A 22,900-nucleotide genomic window follows, 5' to 3' on the forward strand; every position below is an offset into this window, starting at 1 on the left:
TATTTATATGTTTTATTGGCTGTCACGATATTTTTTCTTGAGTTCTATGCTTATCAATAAATTGAATAAGAGGTTGTAATGCTAAAGTCGATATGTTATTATTTACGTCTTATAAAGGTATAAAACCATATGTTACATTATTCTACTTTTACAAAATTCTATTTATACTATCATTACGGTTCTATAACTATATCTAATACCACATCCTATTTAGGTGGAAAGTTGCTGAAATCCCGGACATAGAGCATCGTTTGTATATAAAGCAGAAAACAAAAGACACACGTCATTGTGTGTAAATAGAATAAAACATGGCCGGATATATCCTGGGGTTTTAAATAGGTCTGTTAAAGTAACACATATCATATCCAACCCAACCAAACCGGTATATACATAATTACATGGTTGATAAACTCGTCTGACACAATACACCCATATATCATATTATTTCGGTACATGTTCAAATTCTAGTAAAAATTGACAAGATTTACGACAAAAAGCAAATTCGGAAAGAAAATTTATCATGGTTTTTAAATTGTCGGGGGAATATTTAAGGAAAGACGTAGTGATTATCTACATTATTTAGTGTACTGTGTCATGCAATCTCTTGAAGCTATCACCAACTGCAAACATTTATTTTGTGTTAAATTGCTCATTAAGCGCGAAACTCTTGTAACAGTTCTTTGGCTGTCTGTTTCAATTAGGGGTACAGATTACTTTTTTAATTTCATTCATTGGAAAGGAATAGGGAATACAATATATACTGATTTATCATGATGTACAAATTCTCAGAACATGCTCTTCGTTTATATCAAATTCCATATTTTATCATTAGATGCAACAAAAAGTCGTGAGTGTGCAATAAAACAATAAAATAAGAACAATACAACACGGTTTGTAATGAATTAATTCCAACTGCAAGGTCCCTTGAACCTCGGCGGGTTTTACTACTGAGGGGTAATGCGTGAGGAGCTAACATGTGTTGTTGTAGCACAGAGGCGAGTAGAGGTTATGTGGGGGTGGGGTGGAGGGAGTTGGTAGCAGGCGGCACATTAATTGCAGGGGTGGGGTATCCAAACAAGGAAAGAAATTAAAGGTTGTTTTTTTTTTTAAATTGAAATTATCGCTGTTAACTTTCAATTTAAAAGGTATATAGGACACAATGCTTCCTCTTGATCCATTATGCTTGATTAATTGTTGAAACAATATGCGGATCGGCCTTCCGTGTAGAACAGCAAACTCTTTGATTAAGCAGTATCCGCTCTTTATACGCATGATAAAGCACCACAGCAAGTGTTTGGATAGCCACGATTGACAGGGAGTACATTTGCTAGAGTTTGGGTTGAAGCGTGTTGTAATAAACCTGAATCTCAGTTTCACATTCTACCGACGATATGATTATGCGCATTCACGAAAATCAAACTCTTTGACGAAGCACCTTTCCATGAACACCCGCTCATTAACATATCATGGCGTTAGAAACTTGACCTGCAAATAGGTGACATTTATTTAATTACCACTGTCTACATCTTGTGCTAGTCGATCAGGACTGACCTGTCGAACCGTGGTCAGCGTTTATCCACATGAAACGTTAATCTTGTTAGACTAACTTGATCTGTGGTGACCAGACAGATAACGACTGTTTCATCCCACAATTAGCTACATCATCATATTACAAATATTTATAGATGATATTATAATGTTATATTATCTTCGCCTCAATCCGTCAGAATTTGTGTCATCTAATCTCTTCCCTGTTGTACATTACGAGAGTTAAAGATGCATTATGTAAGATTTAGATACAGAGCTGGCTGTTTTTGCTATACTAGTTCACAAATAGATAATGAAAAATGAATGTATTAAAAATTTCATTTAAATTAATTTATTCTGAGCGAAGTTGCCCGTGTTTGAAGTTTTGAGAAGATGTAACATACTGTAAATTGTTTATTAATCTATTAAAATCTCGGCGATCCGATATTCCAGAGAGTTGATTATAGGCTTGTTATGTCAATAAATGTAACATTCGAAGCCAAAATAAAGACCTGCAATAGGAAAATTTAGCTCTTACATAAAACATCTTGATACATTACAGATTTATATGCCAGATAAAGTCAGTATTCGTTTTAAATCTGAATACTTCGTATTTTTATCGGGTGTATATGTCGTATTTCTGAAATGAAACGAAATTTAATCTCACTTTTTTGCACCAAGCGGTATGATACACATTTAGTGGATTGCGAGGAAAATATGTGCACTAACCGCGACGCTAAGACCTATAAACTCTTATTTTAATGTGCAACTGTCAGGAGATCTTTAGGGTGTTGTCAATGACATAGTCGAGGGCCTAGGGGACTTTTCCTTTCCAGTCCTTCCGGCATGCGACTCTTACAAGGAGAAAGCTGGGTGGAAAATCCAGGACCTTTCCAGGCCAACACCACGATCGAATAATTGAACTTCCTTACTGAGCCAGCGCCACGCCTGTCTCATTTCTGGCACGAGTAACTGGTCGGGGCCACAGATCACGATCCAAAACCTAAATGTTTATACGACAAGCTTTCTCATTTCAGTTGTATTAAATAAATTTTGTTGAGTCTGGTGGAAAAATGTGTCGAAACGAAAACAATTTATTCGGGGCCACCTCGAGCGTAGGCATAAATAAACAACCTTCATTTATAAAGCGTCTACTCGGAAATAGCTTTATCAACTGCGATGGTCTGCTGCTATAGTGTGCAGCACGTAAGACCGACAATACAAAAGTTGTATTACACCATCACGTACGATATTTGAGGATGAGGTAATCAAAACTGGATTAGTTATTGCGTCTCTTCGCATCTTTGCCATAAAAGATTTGAATTTCTCAACCAAACGTTTATTTGCGCGAGTGGTATTGATGGCTTGTATTTATACGATTAAAACTGGCGGCGATAAGTCAAGAAGGTTTTAAGCGTTAAGAATAAACCGTCTGGCTTGTTGACGGTTTTATACATCTTTTAAAACAGTATAAAATATTAGTGTGATGAAACATTGACCTGTAGAGATGAATTAAGAGCCAAGTAGCTGCCCTTCTTTCAACTCTAGGGAGCCATGGTGGGTAAGGCACTGGCTCGCTAGCCTGGAGGTCGCGGATTCGCTTCTGTTGTTGACCGATAAAGTTCATCGGGATTTTTCGGCGTGGTTTCCCCTTGTCAGTGGTGCAGGGGAAATTCGATATAAGCGTATGCCGCTGTCAAGGCAAAGATTCCCTCATGTACACTGTATATGGCACAATAGACGTCTTCGTTAGCCCAGTCGGAGCAGAACAGTAGGACGTTAAACCCCATTTCATTTCATTTCTTTCAACTGTGTTATATAAACTTTTAGCTTCAGTTACTCAAACAACAGCCATCACTACATTGCGATAAAATATGGGGAATTGAATACTGGTTCACAGCGTAGCATGATCTGAACTCCTTGAAGAAAATGGAATGTGGTTTAACGTCACGTCAACACAATACTTCGGCCATTTTCAGACTACTAAACAGTATTTTTCTTTGAATGGTTATGTGTGCAATGTGGGATTGGGGGCGGGCGGGACGGTGGAGGACTGACAATTGTTTTGTACGCCCACTCTTCTTCGATGACAAGGAATCTTTACGATGACGCCAATGTAATCACAAGGATGGGGGATCAGTACTTGTCGATGTAGAACACCTGGTTTGTCAAAAGTTTCATCCTAATATATAAGTTTAAGCATTGGTATAAGTTACATGTTTAAGTAAAGTAAGTTACAATATCCAGAGTGCAAATATCCCCATCATTCGCTTCATGGAACGTCTTTATCATCCATAAACTAAGTCAATAACGACGCTATTATAAACGCACAGAAAATATTCAGATCATTCCAACAGATTCCAAAATGTGATGAAATTCACAGTTTGATATTGAAACGTTCAGAAATGATGGGAAAAAATCATAACTGGAGTACTCTACGCCGATATAGATTTTTCTCCATTTTTTAAACCGTGCCACTTCTCTTCAAATAATCTTGTTTGAGGAGTTGAAGTTCATGCAATTACTAGAAGACTCCAGTTTTTTTGGTCATCTAGATAGTTGCTGTTAATAGTGACTACATTTATAGATATAGTTAGATCAATATTTCAAGGATGTAACAAGAACAAATTCTATATCGCTTTAAGATGATGTATTTCCGCATCAATTACAGTGGCACGCCAATCACGACCTTCTTGATTTATCTATATTTTTTATGCAACTTCTGAGTGTTAAAAGTGAGCTAATTTTAGATTATTTGTGTAGAAATTTCTCATGTGTATCATTTTATCTACTAAAGTAGGATGGTTTAAGTTTTCTAACATAACGAGTTGTTCGTCGCTGTAGTAAGTAATGTAATATGACTATAAATACCAGGGAGCCACGGTGGCTAAGCGGGTAAGACGCAGGTCGCTAACTTGGAGGTCGCGTGTTCGATCCCTGCATTAAACGAGAAAGTATATCGCGATTTTCCGGCATGGGTTTCCCTTGTCAGTGGTGCCGAAAGGAGGGTCTGACAAGGACAGCTGTCTAGTCATTCGGATGATACGGAAAACCGAGGACCCCGTGTATATTGGCGTTGCACGCAAAAAATCCCTTGGCAGTTGGAATTCGATATAAGAGTAGGCCATAGTGCCGCTGCCCGGGCAAAATTTCCTCATAGCACACTGTATGGCGTATGCCCGTCTTCATGAGCCCAGTAGGCAGTAGCACGTTAAACCCCCATTTCATTTCATTTCTATAAATACCACTAGCTGTTCATTTTGGTATCGGGGGATTTTTTTTTTTGAAGGATAACCCCATTAAAGGTTAGCAGACCCTGTTCTGTCGATAAAAAAGATCATAGCGACGTTTCGTTTGAAGTGTGCAACTCGCGAGTTGCTACTTCAATAAGAATAGTGTCTGTAATTTTGGCGATGTCATTGACATTGCCATAAGACTGTTACATTAGCATTACTTTAATTATTAGTCGAGACATTCTAAACACACTAGACCATCGTGGAATAAGCAATAGGCTATTGGACAATAATTTGTATTCGGTGGGTTTATTATGTTACCTTACTGACGACATCGCTAATCCCCCCAGAACGTTTAACTCAATATATGTTCTATATTTTAGAATAGAAGATGGTTTCATGTTCAAGGTAACATATTTCATGATTTAAAATACTATTATAATTGTGTTAGTAGTACAATGGTGTCTGCTCATGAGGGATATATGTCTATCATTATGAGATCTATCATTTACAAGATCAACTGTTTGTATCTTCTCGTCTAGCGTTTCAATGACTGGTCACGACTCGTCGACCTCCCAGGACATTTACAATTATGAAGATGAATTAATTATACATGATATAACAACACCAGTACACAAAACTGTTATCATTCTTCATAATTTACGACATGGGGACGTCTTATAAAACTTTCAAGGGGTCTGTTCTGGGTTTCACAATAGGTTGATACAGTGGGAGTCGCATTGGCTCAGTGAGTAGGGTTCTGGCTGACTAACCAGGCGGGGTTGGATGGCCGAATGGTTAGCACGTGCGCGCTGTATCATAAGACATGCCATTGAGTCAACTGGCGTGGTTTCGAATCCCCGGTTGTACGTGACAAGGAGTAGGGTCGCCTGTCCAACCTTGTGGGTTTTCTCCGAGTCTTCCGGTTTCCTCCCACTGCTAAAGGCCCCTACGCGCAAGCAAATTATTAAAATACAATTAAACCATGTGTTAGTCCCGAAATGACCTGGTTTGTGTCGAGTGGACGTCAAACCCCATTTCTCTCTCTCTCTCTCTCTCTCTCTCTCTCATAAACCAAGCCTGGAGTTTGATCATGGTGAAGGCCGAGAGAGTATCTAGAGCTTTCCCAGCGTGTTTTCATCTTGTCAGTCGGAAGGCCTGGCTAGGGAAAGTGTCTAGTCGTTCGGATGGGACGACCAACCAAAGTCCTGCGTACACGTTAGTGGGCCGTAGCGACACTATCCGCAAAAAATACCCCTTATAGCATACAGCTTGGCGTACGCCAGCCTTCATTATCCCGGTTGGTGCAGAACAGTAGGACGTTAAACCCATATCATTATTAGACCCTGAGGCTTAGTGCGGGGGGGGGGGCATCAAATACGATGCCGGGTGGTAATCAGTCCGTCGTTGGGGCGTTTTCGCGATATTCGGGGTCAAATGTCAAATGAGGTCATTTGCACTGAAAGTGAATGCGCAGCCATTCTTATATATCATGAAAACATGCTGAAAATGATCAAAAGTAATCACTCTTTCAATAAAAATGTAAACTTGCTAAATTCATCTTTGTTTTTTGTGACCCCGGAGGTCAAAAGTTCCAATTTTTCGTTTTTGCACTCAGAAGATTTAAAGCAATTTTAATGTCAGTGCAAAATATAAAAACTAAAGCGAAATTTGTTCTAATTAATAATAGTAACATTGAAAACGTATCTTTAGTTGGTCTTAGCACCGAACTTTTACTTTAGAACGTCGAAAAAGATCTTGCATAATAGAGTCCAACCATGAAACTATTCAATTGTTTTCCGACAACTAGTTTCATTATGTATAACAATCGTTGTTAAACGAAATCGGGGAGATTTCGGCATCGTATTCAACGCAAAATTTTACTCTAGAAAAGTTGGGTCTGGTTTTGTGCCCATTTGATGGACACCCCCCCCCCCCCGCACTGAGCCTCCAGACTATATGTTTATGTTTAAACATACAATTCAAACGCCAAAATTCAAGCTTAAAATACTGATTCCTTCGGTACTGTTTTGGATAATTGATTACTTAACTCCATTTTTCTTCAGGGTGCCATTAACCTGTTTTTTTTTCTTAAATATATATCATGCACGGTTCATTTAAAACAACTGGGCGATTCATGTCTAATTTTTAGGCTATTAAGATGGTACAACCTGCTGAGATATATCATTCATTAAAACTTTAGTCCCCAATATTCAAATTACGAAGTTCACATTGCCAATATTTATGTTGCATATTTTTGTATCCATATACATGGAAATGTACAACTAAAGTATTTTAGCTATGTGAACTTGTACTATTCTACACGAGAGACCCCCTTTAATTAATTTTCTTGGTCCTGGGAGTTGTTGAAACATTCGTTCAGCTATCTATAGACATGTACCAGAAATCGGTTGTATATTGATTAGATATGTATTCATAAGAATAACGTATTCATAAATATATAACACGTTTCATTATGAGGTAGGTTGCCGGTTGAAAAGAGATGTATCCAGTAACAAGGTAAGGGTAATTTGTAAAACCTTTCTGGTACTTATAGCTGAAAATATTCGGTACTTATTTCATTTTATTTAATCAACACATGAAATCTGTAGTAAAACCGAATTGTTTTGGGTATTTAACTTGATTTAGAAATTAACTCGTTTGTTGTTTCGGGTACTAAACGCATTGGGTAATTAAGTCATTGCAGATTACAAATTAACTTGTTTGTTTTTCATTTATTTTATTGGATTAACATGTGAAGATAATATTATGTTGTAAAACCGATTAACTTAAATTAACTCGTTTGATATTACGTTATTATAATACAAATTAAAAACGATTCAGAACTCTTAAATTAAGAGCCCAAGCAAATTTTTTGTCGTTATGAAGCATATAAAAATCAAAAAAATATGTGATGGAAAACGGAGACATCTTGTTCATTCCGCACCCAAACCATAATTCTCACTGAAATAAATCGACATTTCCACAAAATATTTAATAAACAATTAAGACAAATAGGAAATTAACTACAAGACATTGATGCTTTGATGAAACCTAAAACAATAACTGGGTGGCAAAGAGTTTGGTAAATGGTCGATTGTTGAACCCTCAATAGCCAGATTCCAATGCACTGCGTAAATTGTAAACTAACGTAATTGATTCTACCCAGGGGAAGATTGCCATTCGATCTACAAAGAGGTTTGATGTCAGTGTCTGTTTAATTTATTAATTATCTGGTGGGGATTTAATTATGCAAATAAAATAGATTTGAAATACATGGCAAAGAGATATTTACAAAGTGGTAACGTAAGATAGAAGGCATAACTTATCTTCGTCATACAGCCCTAGGCACTGTACTAAAATGCAAATTTCGTTATGTTGGTGTGCTGATCTCATTTGGTATTTCTTCTTTATTATTTAATTAGTTAAACTTCGTTATTATGAACATGGCAATCACGATGACACGGGTATGTCGAGGTTCCAGCAACTTCTCTAGCAACGACTCAATGGTGAATCGAGGGGAGGGGCGGTGGCTGTCATGAATAGGCGGTTGGTCCTGAATATACCATTGGCATAACGTTAAAGATACCTGATAGTTGTAAATAAAAATAAGAATTGGTCGCAAACTTCCCCCCTATACGCCCGTCATAAGTCATGTTCGTGTAGAAAACAAGACGTTTAACTCATTTGATTCATTCATTGTCTATTAAAATGAACCAATTTGCTTAAAATTATATTATATCCTTAGTAAAATAAAATTAATATATTTTCTTCGTTGTAGGTAGAAGGTAACTATTTATTTGTCTTTTTTCAAGTGGGTTGGGGTTACATTATTGCTAACCATTTCTATTACACATTTGTTAACTTACATAAATACTGTTTCCCTATTTGACAACTTCTAAAAACTTTCTTCTTTAGAATTTACAAATTATTTCAAGCAAATTCACTAATTAAGCTAAGAGGCCATTAGTGAATAATTACGAAATGGGTGAGATATAATTCAATTTTAAAGAAAACATAACTGCTTCTTTCTGGATAATGGACGTATTAGTACTTTCACACTGTACGCTCAGTTACATGCAATGTTTGTTTTTATATGTAATACGTACCATGGGGATTATAAAATGTCAAAACGTCAGAATGACTCATTTCATAATGTACATGTATTACTTCAAGACTGAATCGGGTATATTTGATTGCCTTCAAACATCAACGACAGGAACAGAATGGGCGCGTTTATTATGGTACATTTGTAACTAATAAGATATCACTGTTGTATTTGTTATTTATTAACAATATCTTATTAGCGGTCGTTACGGGGGGGGGGGGGGGGGTTTAGTCAAACTTGTCCCTTTAAAAACGACCATGATATCATAGTCGAAATGGCCCCAAGATGTGATGAAAATAGTTCAAGATAGTGGTCAAAATGATTCCGGATAATGATCAAAATATTCCCAAGCATTGGTCAAATTGACCATGACAAAAAATACTCAAATTATTAGAATTATATCTTCTCAAATTTACATTAAGGGGTTTTGCCATGGGGTCGTTTTAATTATATTCAAGTGAGGAAATATGGCTGGTTGTTCGAGTGGGATGAAAAGGGTTATCCTGTACACATAAAGTCTGTTGCAATATTTGCCTAGTCTTCACCGCGCTCAAACCATAGACAATAAAATGATGATATTGGTCTTAAAAATGAAGTAAAGTATTTTCGAACCAGAAACCAAACTAGTATGATTTTCTCGGAAGCAATCTATGAATAATATCGGATTACATAGTTCAGCACTGAGAATGGTGCCAGTAACCCTTAACGAATTGTAACAAACAACGTAAAAAGTTTGCTATGTGGGCGTATATATATATATATATATATATATATATATATATATATATATATATATATATATATATATATGTAAAGTGGCGTTGTTTGGTTGAGATACAACAATTAAATTGATTGATTGATATTATTATTACAAACAATCTTTGATTTCCCTCGTGTTTTCTTTAAGATATGTTACGTCGTCTCTTTATTCATAATACATATATATTGTGTACACTTATACTGCTTTAGGGAATGCTCTGACTTAATTTTGTAATATTTGTATACAGATGGTTGAACAGAGCATACAATTTGTTATCGAAACATCTGGGGAACAATGTAACGTTATACTCCATTGAGAATGAAATATTTTTTGTGATGGGTTGTAAAGATCCAGAAAAAACTGCTTTTCCAAAAATAAATTTTACAAAGAGACATTTTCATACTGCTAAAACTGTATAAAAGGATGATTTCTAATACAGTTGGGTCCTTAACAAACGGATACATATATGGAGTATGATATTTCGTTTATTATAATCCAAAGATTCTACTGAATTGACTATGGATTAAAACATTTTGTCTGGAGCTACACATGTACACTGCTTTGTGCGCCATTTTTCGGGCATTGATTATTATTTGTGAAAGCAGCTCCAACAGTCTGATTGGATGATTTGAATTCAGGTCGGCATAGAGTGTGATTTCGGCCGCAAAACCAATGGACAACTTTGAAGTTGCTTCACTCACGGGTTAGAATAGCAGAAAAACGCATCTGCGATGAAAGATTAAATTTTCTTGGTGGAGGGGTGGAAGGTGTCCGCATACCCCGCGACGACCGGCGCTTCGTAGACTAAACGATGGATTGGTTGTTTGGAATTCTGGTCAGCAACCTACGTTAGGCTATATTGCATCACATTGTAGTTGCTGTATTCATGAGCTGGCGTCGTCGTCTGTAAAGGAGAACATTTATTTTCGGACATTTCAGACCTGCTCCCCTAACATCCATCGGCCCGGCCGTACGCCTATGAATTCAAATAGATCCTTCGGGCGTTGAATGCTAATTAACATTCATTTCAATAAAACCGGGGTCCTAACTTTTGAATGACTATTTTATTCTGATCAGCCCAAATTGTCTCCCCATTGTATCACTGCAGTCGAAGCTGTGGCTGTTTGATGCACTATAACCGCCTATACTTTATCGAATTCCAACTGTCAAGTGTTCTTTTACGGACAAATCGAGTTCATGGGTGGACTCAGTTCTCCGTCCCATTTGAACGACTAGACGTGTTTCGGTGCCAGACTCCCCACCCTACATTACTGTCAAGGGGAAACCAGGCTGGACATTTCCGAGGAACGTTCACGACCAACAAAACAGGACTCCCTTGTTAGTGAGCCTTTGCCATACTCACAGAGCCACTTGACAATTAAGAGTTGGCCCGATCGAAACGAAACCTATTCTATGTCATTCGAGGATAAACGGACATATTCTAAAATGATACATGTGATATAGACTCCGTGCGATACACAGAATATGTGCGTGACTAAAAATACATTTACAGTTTCTGTCAATTAGTCTTACTTGTCTAGTGTCTATGAGGCCATTGTATCTGGACTCGAGATGAACTTGAAGTAATAAATGAATAAAGGATTATCAAGTGAGCAATTTCAGTTCTTTAAAATTTAGCTTTAAGAAATCTAGACTCGGCATATTTTCTTAAAACTTGAACAATTATTGATGGATCGCCAAAGACAAAATTACAGCCCAAGGTTATTTGTAATATTTATATCCTTCAATTGCAACGTATGTTTTCATGAAATAAAAGCGTAGCCCTGTTCCTTCACGGCTAAATATCATCAATTTGAATATGTACCCCGAAGAGGTGTTTAATATAGGCTGCGTGTTCCCCAATCCCTATTCAGATACAAATCTAAATATTTTTTAAAAGAACTGTATGGAAGATTAGATAATGAGCTGACAGTTTTCGCTATAATAGTTTTAAAAAAAAATAGATAACGTAAAGAGAATATGCTGAAAAGTTCATTAAATTTACTTCACCCTGAGCCGAGAAAACCGAATGTTAAAATACTGTAGCCTCGATTGCCATTGTTACCGTTGTCACGATGATTAAAAAAGTCTCGATTATCTACATCTGACCCATCAGATGTCATCGAGAGTTGATTATGGTCTTGTCATGTTAATAAATTTAATGTAGTGTATAAACAATTAAGGCCTAAAGAAAGACTTGTAATAGGCAGATTTAGCCCGGATGTATGATGTGATTATCAACTAGTGTAGTAGGAGTGTTCTTGATACGAGTAAACTGTTCCGTAGATTGTTGAATTAGCTGATCAACTTCTACATCAATCCTTGTTCTAATACATCGGCAATGCGACCCACAATCACTGAAATATACAAAACAAAATCATAAAATAAATAATAAAATATATTTACCTGGAGGAGAGGAGAGAGAAAGGGAGAGGGAGAGAGAGAGAGCGAGAGAGAGAGAGCGAGAGAGAGAGAGAGAGAAATGGGGTTTAAAGTCCACTCGACACAAAATAGCTTATTTCGGGACTAACATATGACTCAATTTTATTTCAATAATTCGCTTGTGCGTAGGGGGTCCTTAGCAGTGGGAGGAAACCGGAGGACCCGGAGAAAACCCATGAGGTTGGAAAGGCGACCCTACTCCTTGTCACGTACAATCGTGGAATCGAAACCACGCCAGGCCAGGCCTTTTGATATAGCGCGCTCGCACTACCCATTCAGCTATCCACCCCCCCTTTAAATCTTGAATAATGTACATTGATATCTTTAATAAAAAAATAAAAAAGGTTTTCCTAAATATAAGTAAAAATACTTAATTTTTCTACTTAACTAAGCGTGTTACCTGAAATCGGTATTTAAAGGCTGAATTTTACATATTCCATGGCTATGTGAAAAACTTAACTGCACACGTAAATTATGTAATACCCAAATTCGCCAAAAAACATACATTTTTAACTTATATGGAATAACTTCTACTGCCAAAAATCACGAACTTCTAACATTGCACGCAAGTTATGTCACCGTAAGAACACTACTGTACTCTTTTAAAATCTTAGTTTGTCGAAATATATTGTAACGCATGAAAATAGCATGACTTGTTTGATGCTCAGTGCGGGTGTGGGGGCATCAAATGGGCACAAAACCACACCCAACTTTTCTATAGTAAAATTTTGCGGAGTAAAATTTTGGGCGTTTTCCAGATATTCGGGGTCTAAGGTCAAATGAGTTCATTTGCGCTGAAAGTGAATGCGCAGCCATTCTTGTATCATGGAGATACGCTGAAAATGATCGAAAGTAATCACCGTTTCAATAAAAATGTAAACTTGTTAAATTCACCTTTGTTCTTTGTGACCCCGGGGGTCAAAAGGTCAAACTTTCCGTTTTTGCACTAGAAAGATTTAAAGCAATGAAATGCCAGCGTAAAATATAAAAACTAAAGCGAAATCTGTTCTAATTAATAGCAGGAACATTTAAACTTATCTTTAGGTGGTCTTAGCACCGTACATTTACTTTGGAACGTCGAAAAAGATCTTGCATAACAGAAGCAAAACACTTCGAAACCTTTTTTAAAAATACGAAAAAACTGGCAAATCAAAATCTCTCCTAATTAGTTTTACAACGAATGCTATACATAATGATACTAGTTGTCTGAAAAAACAATTGAATAGTTCCATGGCTGGACTCCAGCCTGCAGGCGCGTCACGAAACCTGCCAAACTTTCCCCCAGTAACATTTACCAATCTGACAATTATATCCCGTGAGCTATTATGTACAATGCATCCGTCGGTTTTATCTATTACCATGTTACGGCGAAATTCATGAAAACTCATAAAAAATTTGCAAAGTTTTAATCACGTCGTCAGATTCGTGTTTTCCGGTCACAGATTAACGTCTGTTTTCCCAGATTGGGATTCCCGAAAATCCACGCGGCCTGCAGGCTGGAATCCAATCATGAAACTATTCAATTGTTTTTCGGACAACTAGTTTCATTATGTATAACAATCGCTGTTAAACTAAATCGGGGAGATCAGCATATTTTCATGACACAAGAATGGCTGCGCTTTCACTTTCAGTGCAAATGACCCAACGGCGGACTGATTACCACTCGGCGTTGTATTCTACGTAAAATTTTACTATAGAAATAATAAATTGAGTCATTGTCAAACACTTTAGAATCCCAAAGGGCTGGCGTTGACGGTACATTGCGTGTGCGGAAGATGCAGGTGGCGTTATTTTCTGCCCGAATAAATACTTTAAAACGCAATAGATAACACAAGACTTTAATTGGAAATCATTGGTGGCACGCTTCGATCAGAAGTCATCATCATATACATGTATTTGTAAATTTATATACAAACGAAGACAGGAACATGTTGCAATCAGTGCTATTGACCCTCCGCAGCTAACTTCAGATATGGGAATGAGTTGTCAAAAAATAAATCATACCTTGCGTCTCGCGGTAGTATAAATATTTGCTGAAACCTACACTGGGGTGTCATTTCAATGTCAAATTTTACAGATGAATTTAACACATCAAACTTTATTGTATGACAATCGTGGAACACACGATTTAGCAATACGAACATGATAAATGATCGGGGAAAAAAATATCCTTGGCAATCTTGGTGGTAGTAACCTTATACACTATTGTGGCACTACAACATCCAAACTGATAATGAAAAAAAGTTTGAGGCCAACTACACTACGCTCGGCGACATTGTCTTTGTTTTAATCTCAATCCCCTAACTTTGAAAATCCCCATTAAAACCCCCGTCGGACTGGGGTGGCGTCCTTACTGCGACGGAAAATGGTCGCAGCGCGCGTCAAGATAACCATAAGCGCAGTAAAAGCGTGGTGGAAACGCCAGATATCGTGTTGTGGTCTCCATGGTCGTGAATGATCGCCTAGTCACCGCGTTCGTTCAAAACAAACGCCAAGGCCCTGCGATCTAACCGGGGTGGCGTCCTTACCGCGCGATATCTGGCGTTTCCACCACGCTTTTACCACGCTTATGGCGATCTTGACGCGCTCTGGGCCATTTTCCGTCGCCGTAGCAGTGCAGTAAAGGCGCCACCCCGGTCTGACGGGGTAAAGAACGTGATTTTTTTTCAAGTTTGTAAATTTTTGGGGATATTTTCTCGCGTTGTGTTTACGTTTGCCGCCGACCTTGTGCATTTTAGAGTCACTGTACGGTCGCAGCAGCGCAGTGAGGACGCCACCCGGTCAGACTGGGGCATAAGGGCCTGCTACAACATTGTTAAAAGAAGTCATTATAATCCCACTTAACTTTAAGGGTCACTTAAAGTTAATGGATTTTCCTCACTTAAACTGGCCTTTGAATACCACTAAAAGACTAAACACTTACAAGTTAAGGCAGCTTAACTTTAAGGGAAAATTTGATACTTAACAATGCATTTGAATACCACTTACCCTTCACTTACAGAATGTTACGTATATTTAAGTAAAATCTAGTAGTTAAGTGACTATCTTAGTCTTAAGATATCATTTGAATAAGGGCCCCAGTTGTGTGTATATATGGCAAAAGATATTTTCATCCTAAGTAAGCTCATGTTCCCGATTAACATATTTAACGAATGGGTTAAAATGATCGTTTATGTGTGCAATTGTGCCCAAGTTTCAGGAAAGAGAGCTGAATGGATTGAAAATCATAGTGACAAAGAAACATCATAAATATTTATACACGTTAGCCAATAGTAATGGCTTGATTAGCGAATATATAAATAATAATTATATAATTATGTTCATAATATCTAATTTATTTAAGGGTGCGCTTGTCCAAAATGACTAATGTCGTTTTAATGGTGCTGGTTTAACAGCGTGAATATAATTGTGTCAGTCTATAAAATTTTGACAGGTTCTATGAAGGATTTTGAGTTATATCAGTAACATCTGTTAATGTCAATGATTCGTTTCCATTTTATTGTGTAAGTACAGAACTATATGTTTATCGCATTTCAAGACTTTTCAGATGTTTATGGATTTTTAGTATAGTAGATTATGTAAATAATAATAGCAAAATATGTTGAGAAGCAGAGCAGCTGTAACTGTCATTCAATTTCACTGCATTTCAGCAATAATTTATCAATTTTTAGATGAACTAAATATAAAATGTTTTTCATATTGGTACCATATAAAATATAAAATCTGTTGAACAAAATTTACATGTAAATTTTAGTGCATGCTTTATCTCAAGAAATCGATGATATGGGTTGAATTATATGGCGACATATTTATTCAAAATTATTTATTTGTAAGTATATTACTAACTTCTAAATTCTATTAATGTAATTTATATATTTGTTCAGCGTAAACGGAGCTTCAAATTTTTATTACATGTTATTTTTATTATATTGTTATCAAAATGAACATCGAACAAATGTAGGGTTATTGAGACGTAATATGCGTAATTTATTGGATGAGCACCAGATCGCAAACATGGGCTTACGTTCATATAAGCGACTCGTGCATTCAGAGTTCTTCGTCTGACTGAATGTTTGGAGGGAGTGTTAAAATTGTAAACAATATAAAAAGACTACATTTATCATCATATCTGATATTAACATTATTAACAGGAAGAATCCTGTTGAAATTTAGTGATTTGTAATAAGAACTTCCAGAGTTATAGCCCTCGTTCACTTCGTAAAATCTTTCGAAGGCGCCATTATGCATTTTTTTTTAAATAATGAAACCAGATGCCTATTGATTTTGAACACTTTCCTTTAAATATGACTATTGTCCTCGATTAGCTTGATATTTAGTGAAACGATTTTCATTAATTACTGTTAGAGTTATGGCCCTTGATCACTTCGGAAAATATGGTGAACGTTCTAACAACAAAAGTTGTTTGTCCGATCTGCGTTAAATTCATACACGTTATTAAATTTAATGAAACAGAATCCCATGACCCTTATTGACCTTGTTAAATCTTATGGATGGTTTAAAAGGGATGGTTATAACTTATAACTTAATACACAGTGTTCAGATTAGTGGCATGAAGAAGCCTATCAAAGCTCAACAATGCCCGTTAATGATTTCTACAATATTATGACATTTGCTCACTTTAAGTAACTTGTGAATGCTTTATCCTCAAAAGTCATTATCTAAGCTACTTTAAATGTATGTGCCGTGAACAAATAAAGAAATTTGATTACACATCATCTTAATTTATACGTTAGAAAATATAAATTAGAAGTTAGCATGATACTAACAAATAAAGAAATGTTAGTCTAATATGCCTCCATATAATTATTGTCAATATGATTGGCATATATTTTAATATCAATCGTAATAATCATTTGATTGATTTGCGTTTGGTCTGCAATATTGTTCTCAAACCTTCTGTAGTAGACAGTTAAAGGGGCATTCGGTATTCAACTAATCTTTGGAAATAAAATATAACAGTGTAACTAATACATAAATAAATAATCCATGAATTAATTAGAGTTATTAGATAGTAATCTAAACGATTAAATAAAATAACTTGGGATAGATGGCACTTTGATCTTGGTGTTCATGGAAAGAAGTGACATATTCAGTAGGTGAGAAGCAGATTTAGTAAAAAACGAAACTAAAAGTAGTAAAAACGAAACAAAAATTGGATCGTATACAACTTACCCTATAACTAGTCAACAAAATACAATTATTTTATATACTTTAAAGGGGTATTAGCGCTTTGGGTGATTTTTGTTGTTAAATAGTTTGCATCATGCATGTTCAAATTAGATCGTATGCAAAAATTTACATAAATTTGTCTGGTTATCGCTGAGATATAAATGGTGTTTTTTGAGATTTTCAAACATTTTATTGAAGGCTCTCGTCCAATACCTCACTCGTCGTTGGCGCTTTTGGGGGATTTTGGTTGTTAAAAAATCTACATCATGTATTGTCTGTTTTTAGTGGTTTTCAAACATTTTAATGAAGACTCGCACCCAATCTTTTAGTCGTAGTTGGTAATTAGATCGATTCCATGTAATTAGTAGAATCTGAGAATATTTGAATATGGTATAATTCAAACTTAATTATATTTATTTCTATTGGTGAGAGTGGTACTGTAACTTGTCAGTACAACATGCTGACATGAATTTTTTGTATTGATTAATATTAACAATGAACGTATGTAGATATAAATATAGATGTTTTATGTCGATATGTTTATAGGCGTATTTTATGTGTCATTATGTGTAGGCAAGTGAATAAAACAGAGTGAAATTATTACAAAATAGTTAATGTATAATTTTGTAGGATATAGTGTACATGAATACTAAGGTAATAATAATACATCAATTAATATGTGCATGTTTAATTATGTTAGTCAGGAATGAGATACATGTATCAATCGTACCCAGTTCATGTACGAACATACATCCAGTCGACGTTAATGTGATTGACAGGCTTAACAAATTTTTGATTAGAGAAGTAGGCATGATTTTTAGATGCGTGCTGATGTTACTTTATGTTGATGGAAATGACAAAGTTTTGCTATATTAATTTAGTTTTGATGGGTATATTATTCTGCTAACATTTGGTTTGTGATTCATTTAAAAACAAGCTTTGCGGAATTAACCAGTTTTATGTGGCTGAATGCGCATTTTTTGTGCGAATGTCTATGGCTTAGTCTGCCACTGTCTTAGCTTTATTATGGGACTGGCTAAGTTTTGGTGTGCTACTGATAAAACCGAAGTGCGTGACTAAGTTTTGATGTGCGACTAAAACTGATTAAACCTAAATGCGAGACTATATTTTGGTGTGCGACAGAGGCTAATTAAACCTTGGTATGGGATTCACTATGTTTTGGGTTTGATTGAACTTTGTGTGTAAATGACTAAGCTTTGAAAGTTCAGTATATAAACTGTATACTTCATCATACGCCAGACTATGCTGACTGGACTTAGGTATTTCAGTGACCTAAGATTTGGGATGTGTGATACTGACTATATTTTGATAGTTTCCTGCCAGTCAAAATAGAATAAATTAAACGTCCTGGTTAATGAAGACGGGCATGTACGCCATGTAGTGTGCTGTGCGAGAAATGGTGCTCGGATAGCGGCGTTTCCGCTATTGGATTAACGTCCCAGTGTTCTGCGCTATGAGGTAAATTTTGCCCAGACAGCGGCGCTACGGCCGACTCTTGTATCGAATTCCAATGGATCTTTAAAATGCTCGCTAATGTGTACACGGGGCCTCGGTTTTTCGTCCCATTCGACCGACTATACGTTGTTCCTTGCCAGGCCCTCGGTCCTGCACCACTGACAAGAAGGAACCACGCCGAAAAATTCCCGATGAACTTTCTTAGCCAACGAGGGATCGAAGACGGGACCTGCAGGTTAGCAACCCAACGTCTTACCCACTAAGCCACACTAAAATTGGAACCCTAGACCCCCTTGTTAGTGAGCCAAAATGAAACATAATTCAGTTTCATTTCATTAACAACATGAGTTTAATTTACATCTTGCTTGGGTCAATTTACTTCAGTTTAGTCAACACGTTTTGGGCCATTCTCTAAGGTTTAACTGTTTTGTCGTGACCAAAGTAGACGAAACACTGAGATTCGAACTTAAGAAGTTGAGCAAATTTGATTTACATTATATTTGTTCTTCTTTAGTCGTGTACTATATAAAAAAGTTGAATTTTTGTTAAATTACATTTTTATGCGTCGATTATTTTCGAGAATGCATCTAGCTTACATAATAAATGTAGAATAATGACCTCCGTTCATAAATATATCATGCCACTGGTGTCATGTCAAAACAACACTTGTCACTGAGATAAAACTCTAGTCAGAATTTAAAATTAATTAAATAGTCGAGACGAAGAAAGATAATTTGACCTGTCTGGTTATGTATGGTATCCTTGTCAACATATTAAAATGAAATAAACAAATTGATTTAAATGCACAGACATTTTGGTTAATACTGTCGATTAGAAAGAAAGGGTGGGAAACTATATAATAATTGACATTTTACACCAATACCGTAAGGAGATGCGTTTTGATAGTCACAATATATTGTCACAGTATATCAATGTGGTTGAATTTGTATCTCTTGTTAATCCCCTCATCTTCCAGTATCTGGTTTCAATCGACTGGTCACGTCATTAGTTTTACGTGCAAGATTTCAATCATTATCGAAAATCCCGCACCAGACGAGAGACAGGGGAGGGGGGGGGGCAATGTTCACTTGACACAAATTAGGTCATTTCGAGACTAACATATGGTTCAATTTTATTTCAATAATTCGCTTGCCCGTAGGGGTCTTTAACAGTGGGGGGAAACCCACGAGGTTGGACAGGCGACCTTACTCGTTGTCACGTACAAGCGGGGAATAACACCACGCCACTTGACTCAATGACATACCTTATGATAAAATGCGCACGCTTTAACCATTCAGCCACCCAACCGTCCAAATAAGGAGTGAAAGTGTAGTCTAAACTTAATTAGACTGTATGTATATGCCTTTTAGCTACCGTTATCATTGTCTGTAATATAAGATGACAATATATACATTAAATCGTGAATAAATTGATGTTTTTGCTTTCTGAATGCTACTATCACAAGTTCGCCATTACAGTTCTCCGCTGTCTATTTGCTAGACAGAAACTGTCAACCAGACTACAGTGTTTATTATTATAAGGCTTTTATATTTTAACAAGAACTTATTTCAATTTTCTGTATTTTTCAGTTAAATAGTAGAAGTGATGAAATTTAAAGGCATGGTCTAACACCGTCCAGGAATCAAGAACATGGGAGAAATCAACTTCAAAGTTAACCTCACATATGGTGGGGGCCATATGCAAGATGAAGAAGGTGCCAACCAAAGCGCCTTCTTTGTTCAGTTTGTGTTTTGGGGCATCATTCTCCCACTAGTCGTTGCCATCGGTCTGGTAGGAAATGTGCTGACTATTATTGTCTTGTGGCGACGTGAGATGCAGTCACCGACCATCTTTTACCTACGAGGACTCGTAATAACGGATACCGGGATATTAATAATGTCGGTAATTGTACTTACACCTTACAGCATGAGTAATTACCTCACTACAGCACCGCCACTTATTTATTATAAACAAATGGTTTATCCCGTCTTACATACTCCCATGAACTTCATCATCATGGCGCTTCAGACTTCTAACGTGTGGATTACCGTGGCCGTCAGCGTGGAGCGATACATCGCCATTTGCCATCCGTTTCGAGCCGCACGAATTTGTACAAAACAAAAAGCATTGATTGTGATTATTGTGATCGGCGTGATTTCTGTGGGCTATAATATTCCTCGATTGTTCGCCACCCACGTTCGCGATTGTAAAGAAGAGGAAAAAGAACACGGACAAGAGTGCTTCGCCTTGGCAGACACTGCATTCGGAACAACTTATTATTATAAAACAGTGTACAGTAATATTATGTACTGTATTATTATTTATGTGATACCTCTGGCGGTTCTCTTTGTGCTAAATGTGTTTATTTTAAAGGAATTAATGCGCATGCAGAAACGGCGTTCTGGCTCCAATATTCACGAGGAGAATGAAGCCAATCTGAGTTTAGTTTTAGTACTTATTGTTGTTGTGTTCATATTTTGCCAAACGCCCGGATTAGTTGCACAATTCGATATTTTTACCCTGCCAACGTTTCTCAAGTGGTTAGCAGTCAGCAATACACTATTTGTTTTGAATTCGGCTGTCAATTTCCTTATTTACACAGCTTTTGGTAGAAGATTCCGACAAGTTTTACTGCGTGTGTTCCGTAAAATTGTAAAATCTACTCGCTCGTTAAGTCTTTCTCCAACTCGTGCGATCACCATCAATGGTTACGAACTTACAGCAATAAATGACATGAACGATACACCATCAACGATTGAGACATATTGTCCTGAAAAAGTATGATTCCTATTTCTACAAAATGATAACCGGAACGGATTAAGCGAATATTGAAGTTGAAACTATAAAACTGTCTTGAACATGTCTTTCTATTTTTCTTCTTTTTTGTGTTTGTGCATTCTTTTTTATGTGTTGTTTTAATGTATTAAATTGAACACTCCAATCTAAGTGTGATAATTTGAATCAATCACACAGTTACGTTTTTGTGCTTATCGTTAAATCATTAATGTTGCGTAACTGTCCACCATGTTACAAAAATGTGATAATTTTCCCGTATTCGTGAGATTTTGCAAATATAAAAGCTCGGCTTTAATTATTGTACAGTCTACTCATAATGGAATTTCTAGTCGAATTCTGCTTTTTCAGGGGAGACGAAATCTGTTGATATGATATTTATGTATACCGGTTCATGTCACATGTAAGAAACTTCATTGTAACATTAAAGATGCATTATGTAAGATCTAGATAAGGAGCTAGCCGATTTTACTATAATCGATCAAAAATAGATGATGAAAAGTGAATATATTGAAAATCAAATTACTTTTTTCGGAGCGAAGTTATGGATGTTTGAAGTTTTAACAAGATATGGCAGAAATAGTCTCGAGTGTCAAGTAGCATTGCTACGGAATAAACAAAGTTTCGATTATCCATATATGGCACAGATGTTCTGATCCATTCAATATATCTTTCATTTGATGGTCTAGAGAGTTGATTATGGGCTTTTCATGTGGATAAATGTCTAAATGATAATTTATATAACATTTGAAGTCAGAATAAATACCCTGCATTAGAAAGATTTAACTCCTACATAATGCATCTTTAAGTATATATATCTTATAAATTATGTGAACGCATGCATTTATTTCTAGTTTAAGAAAGAGACTTGCATGTCACTGTGTACAGGTTACATTGGTGTATAACCGACACCCAACCAAATATAACATGTAATTCATCTTATACTCATTGTTTTCTTATATATTTATAAGTGAAATGAAAATTAGGTGTTGAGTTTTGTGAGAAGTTCGTGTGACTGCGGTCATTGTGCCTAATTCGCTGTACATTAAACACTACAGCTCTTAAACGTGAACACGTTCGTGAACATGTTAAAGTGGCGTGCATATTGTATTTTCGTTTATAGTTTTATATACGCCAACATCGTCACCTCCGTCAGTCGTCCCAGAGTCTATACATTAAACACTGCAGCGGTAAAATGTAGTAAATTATTTATTTTCGTTTATAATTTTTACACGCCCACATTTTGTGTTCGAATATGGTCGCCATCCCCACCAGACCGTCGTGTACGATTGCGTGTGGTCGCCCGTGAATCATCGATACATTAAACACTGCAACAAGTAAAACATGAACACGTTAAAATGTCGTAAATTA

The 22,900-nt window shown here is 36.4% G+C and overlaps 1 protein-coding gene across 10 annotated transcripts in view; it reads left to right on the plus strand.

Annotated features, from left to right (window-relative positions):
* LOC126810687 (FMRFamide receptor) overlaps window positions 1-22,471 on the plus strand; it is a 67,351-nt gene extending 44,880 nt beyond the window's left edge. For 5 of the 10 annotated variants that reach the window (XM_056098962.1, XM_050535865.2, XM_050535868.2 and 2 more), the window contains exon 3: window positions 20,326-22,471. In XM_056098962.1, the coding sequence (XP_055954937.1) occupies window positions 20,387-21,520 (1,134 nt within the window). In that variant the 5' untranslated portion in view covers window positions 20,326-20,386 and the 3' untranslated portion in view covers window positions 21,521-22,471. Of the gene's footprint in view, window positions 1-7,184; window positions 7,281-15,276; window positions 15,574-15,777; window positions 15,900-17,812; window positions 17,915-18,653; window positions 18,972-20,325 lie in introns of those variants that run through there. The other 5 variants (XM_050535869.1, XM_050535870.2, XM_050535871.2 and 2 more) reach the window with 5 other exon arrangements.
* Window positions 22,472-22,900: the final 429 nt, after the last annotated feature.

Source organism: Patella vulgata, chromosome 2 (assembly GCF_932274485.2).
Source record: "Patella vulgata chromosome 2, xgPatVulg1.2, whole genome shotgun sequence".
NCBI classification, from domain to species: Eukaryota; Metazoa; Mollusca; class Gastropoda; family Patellidae; genus Patella; species Patella vulgata.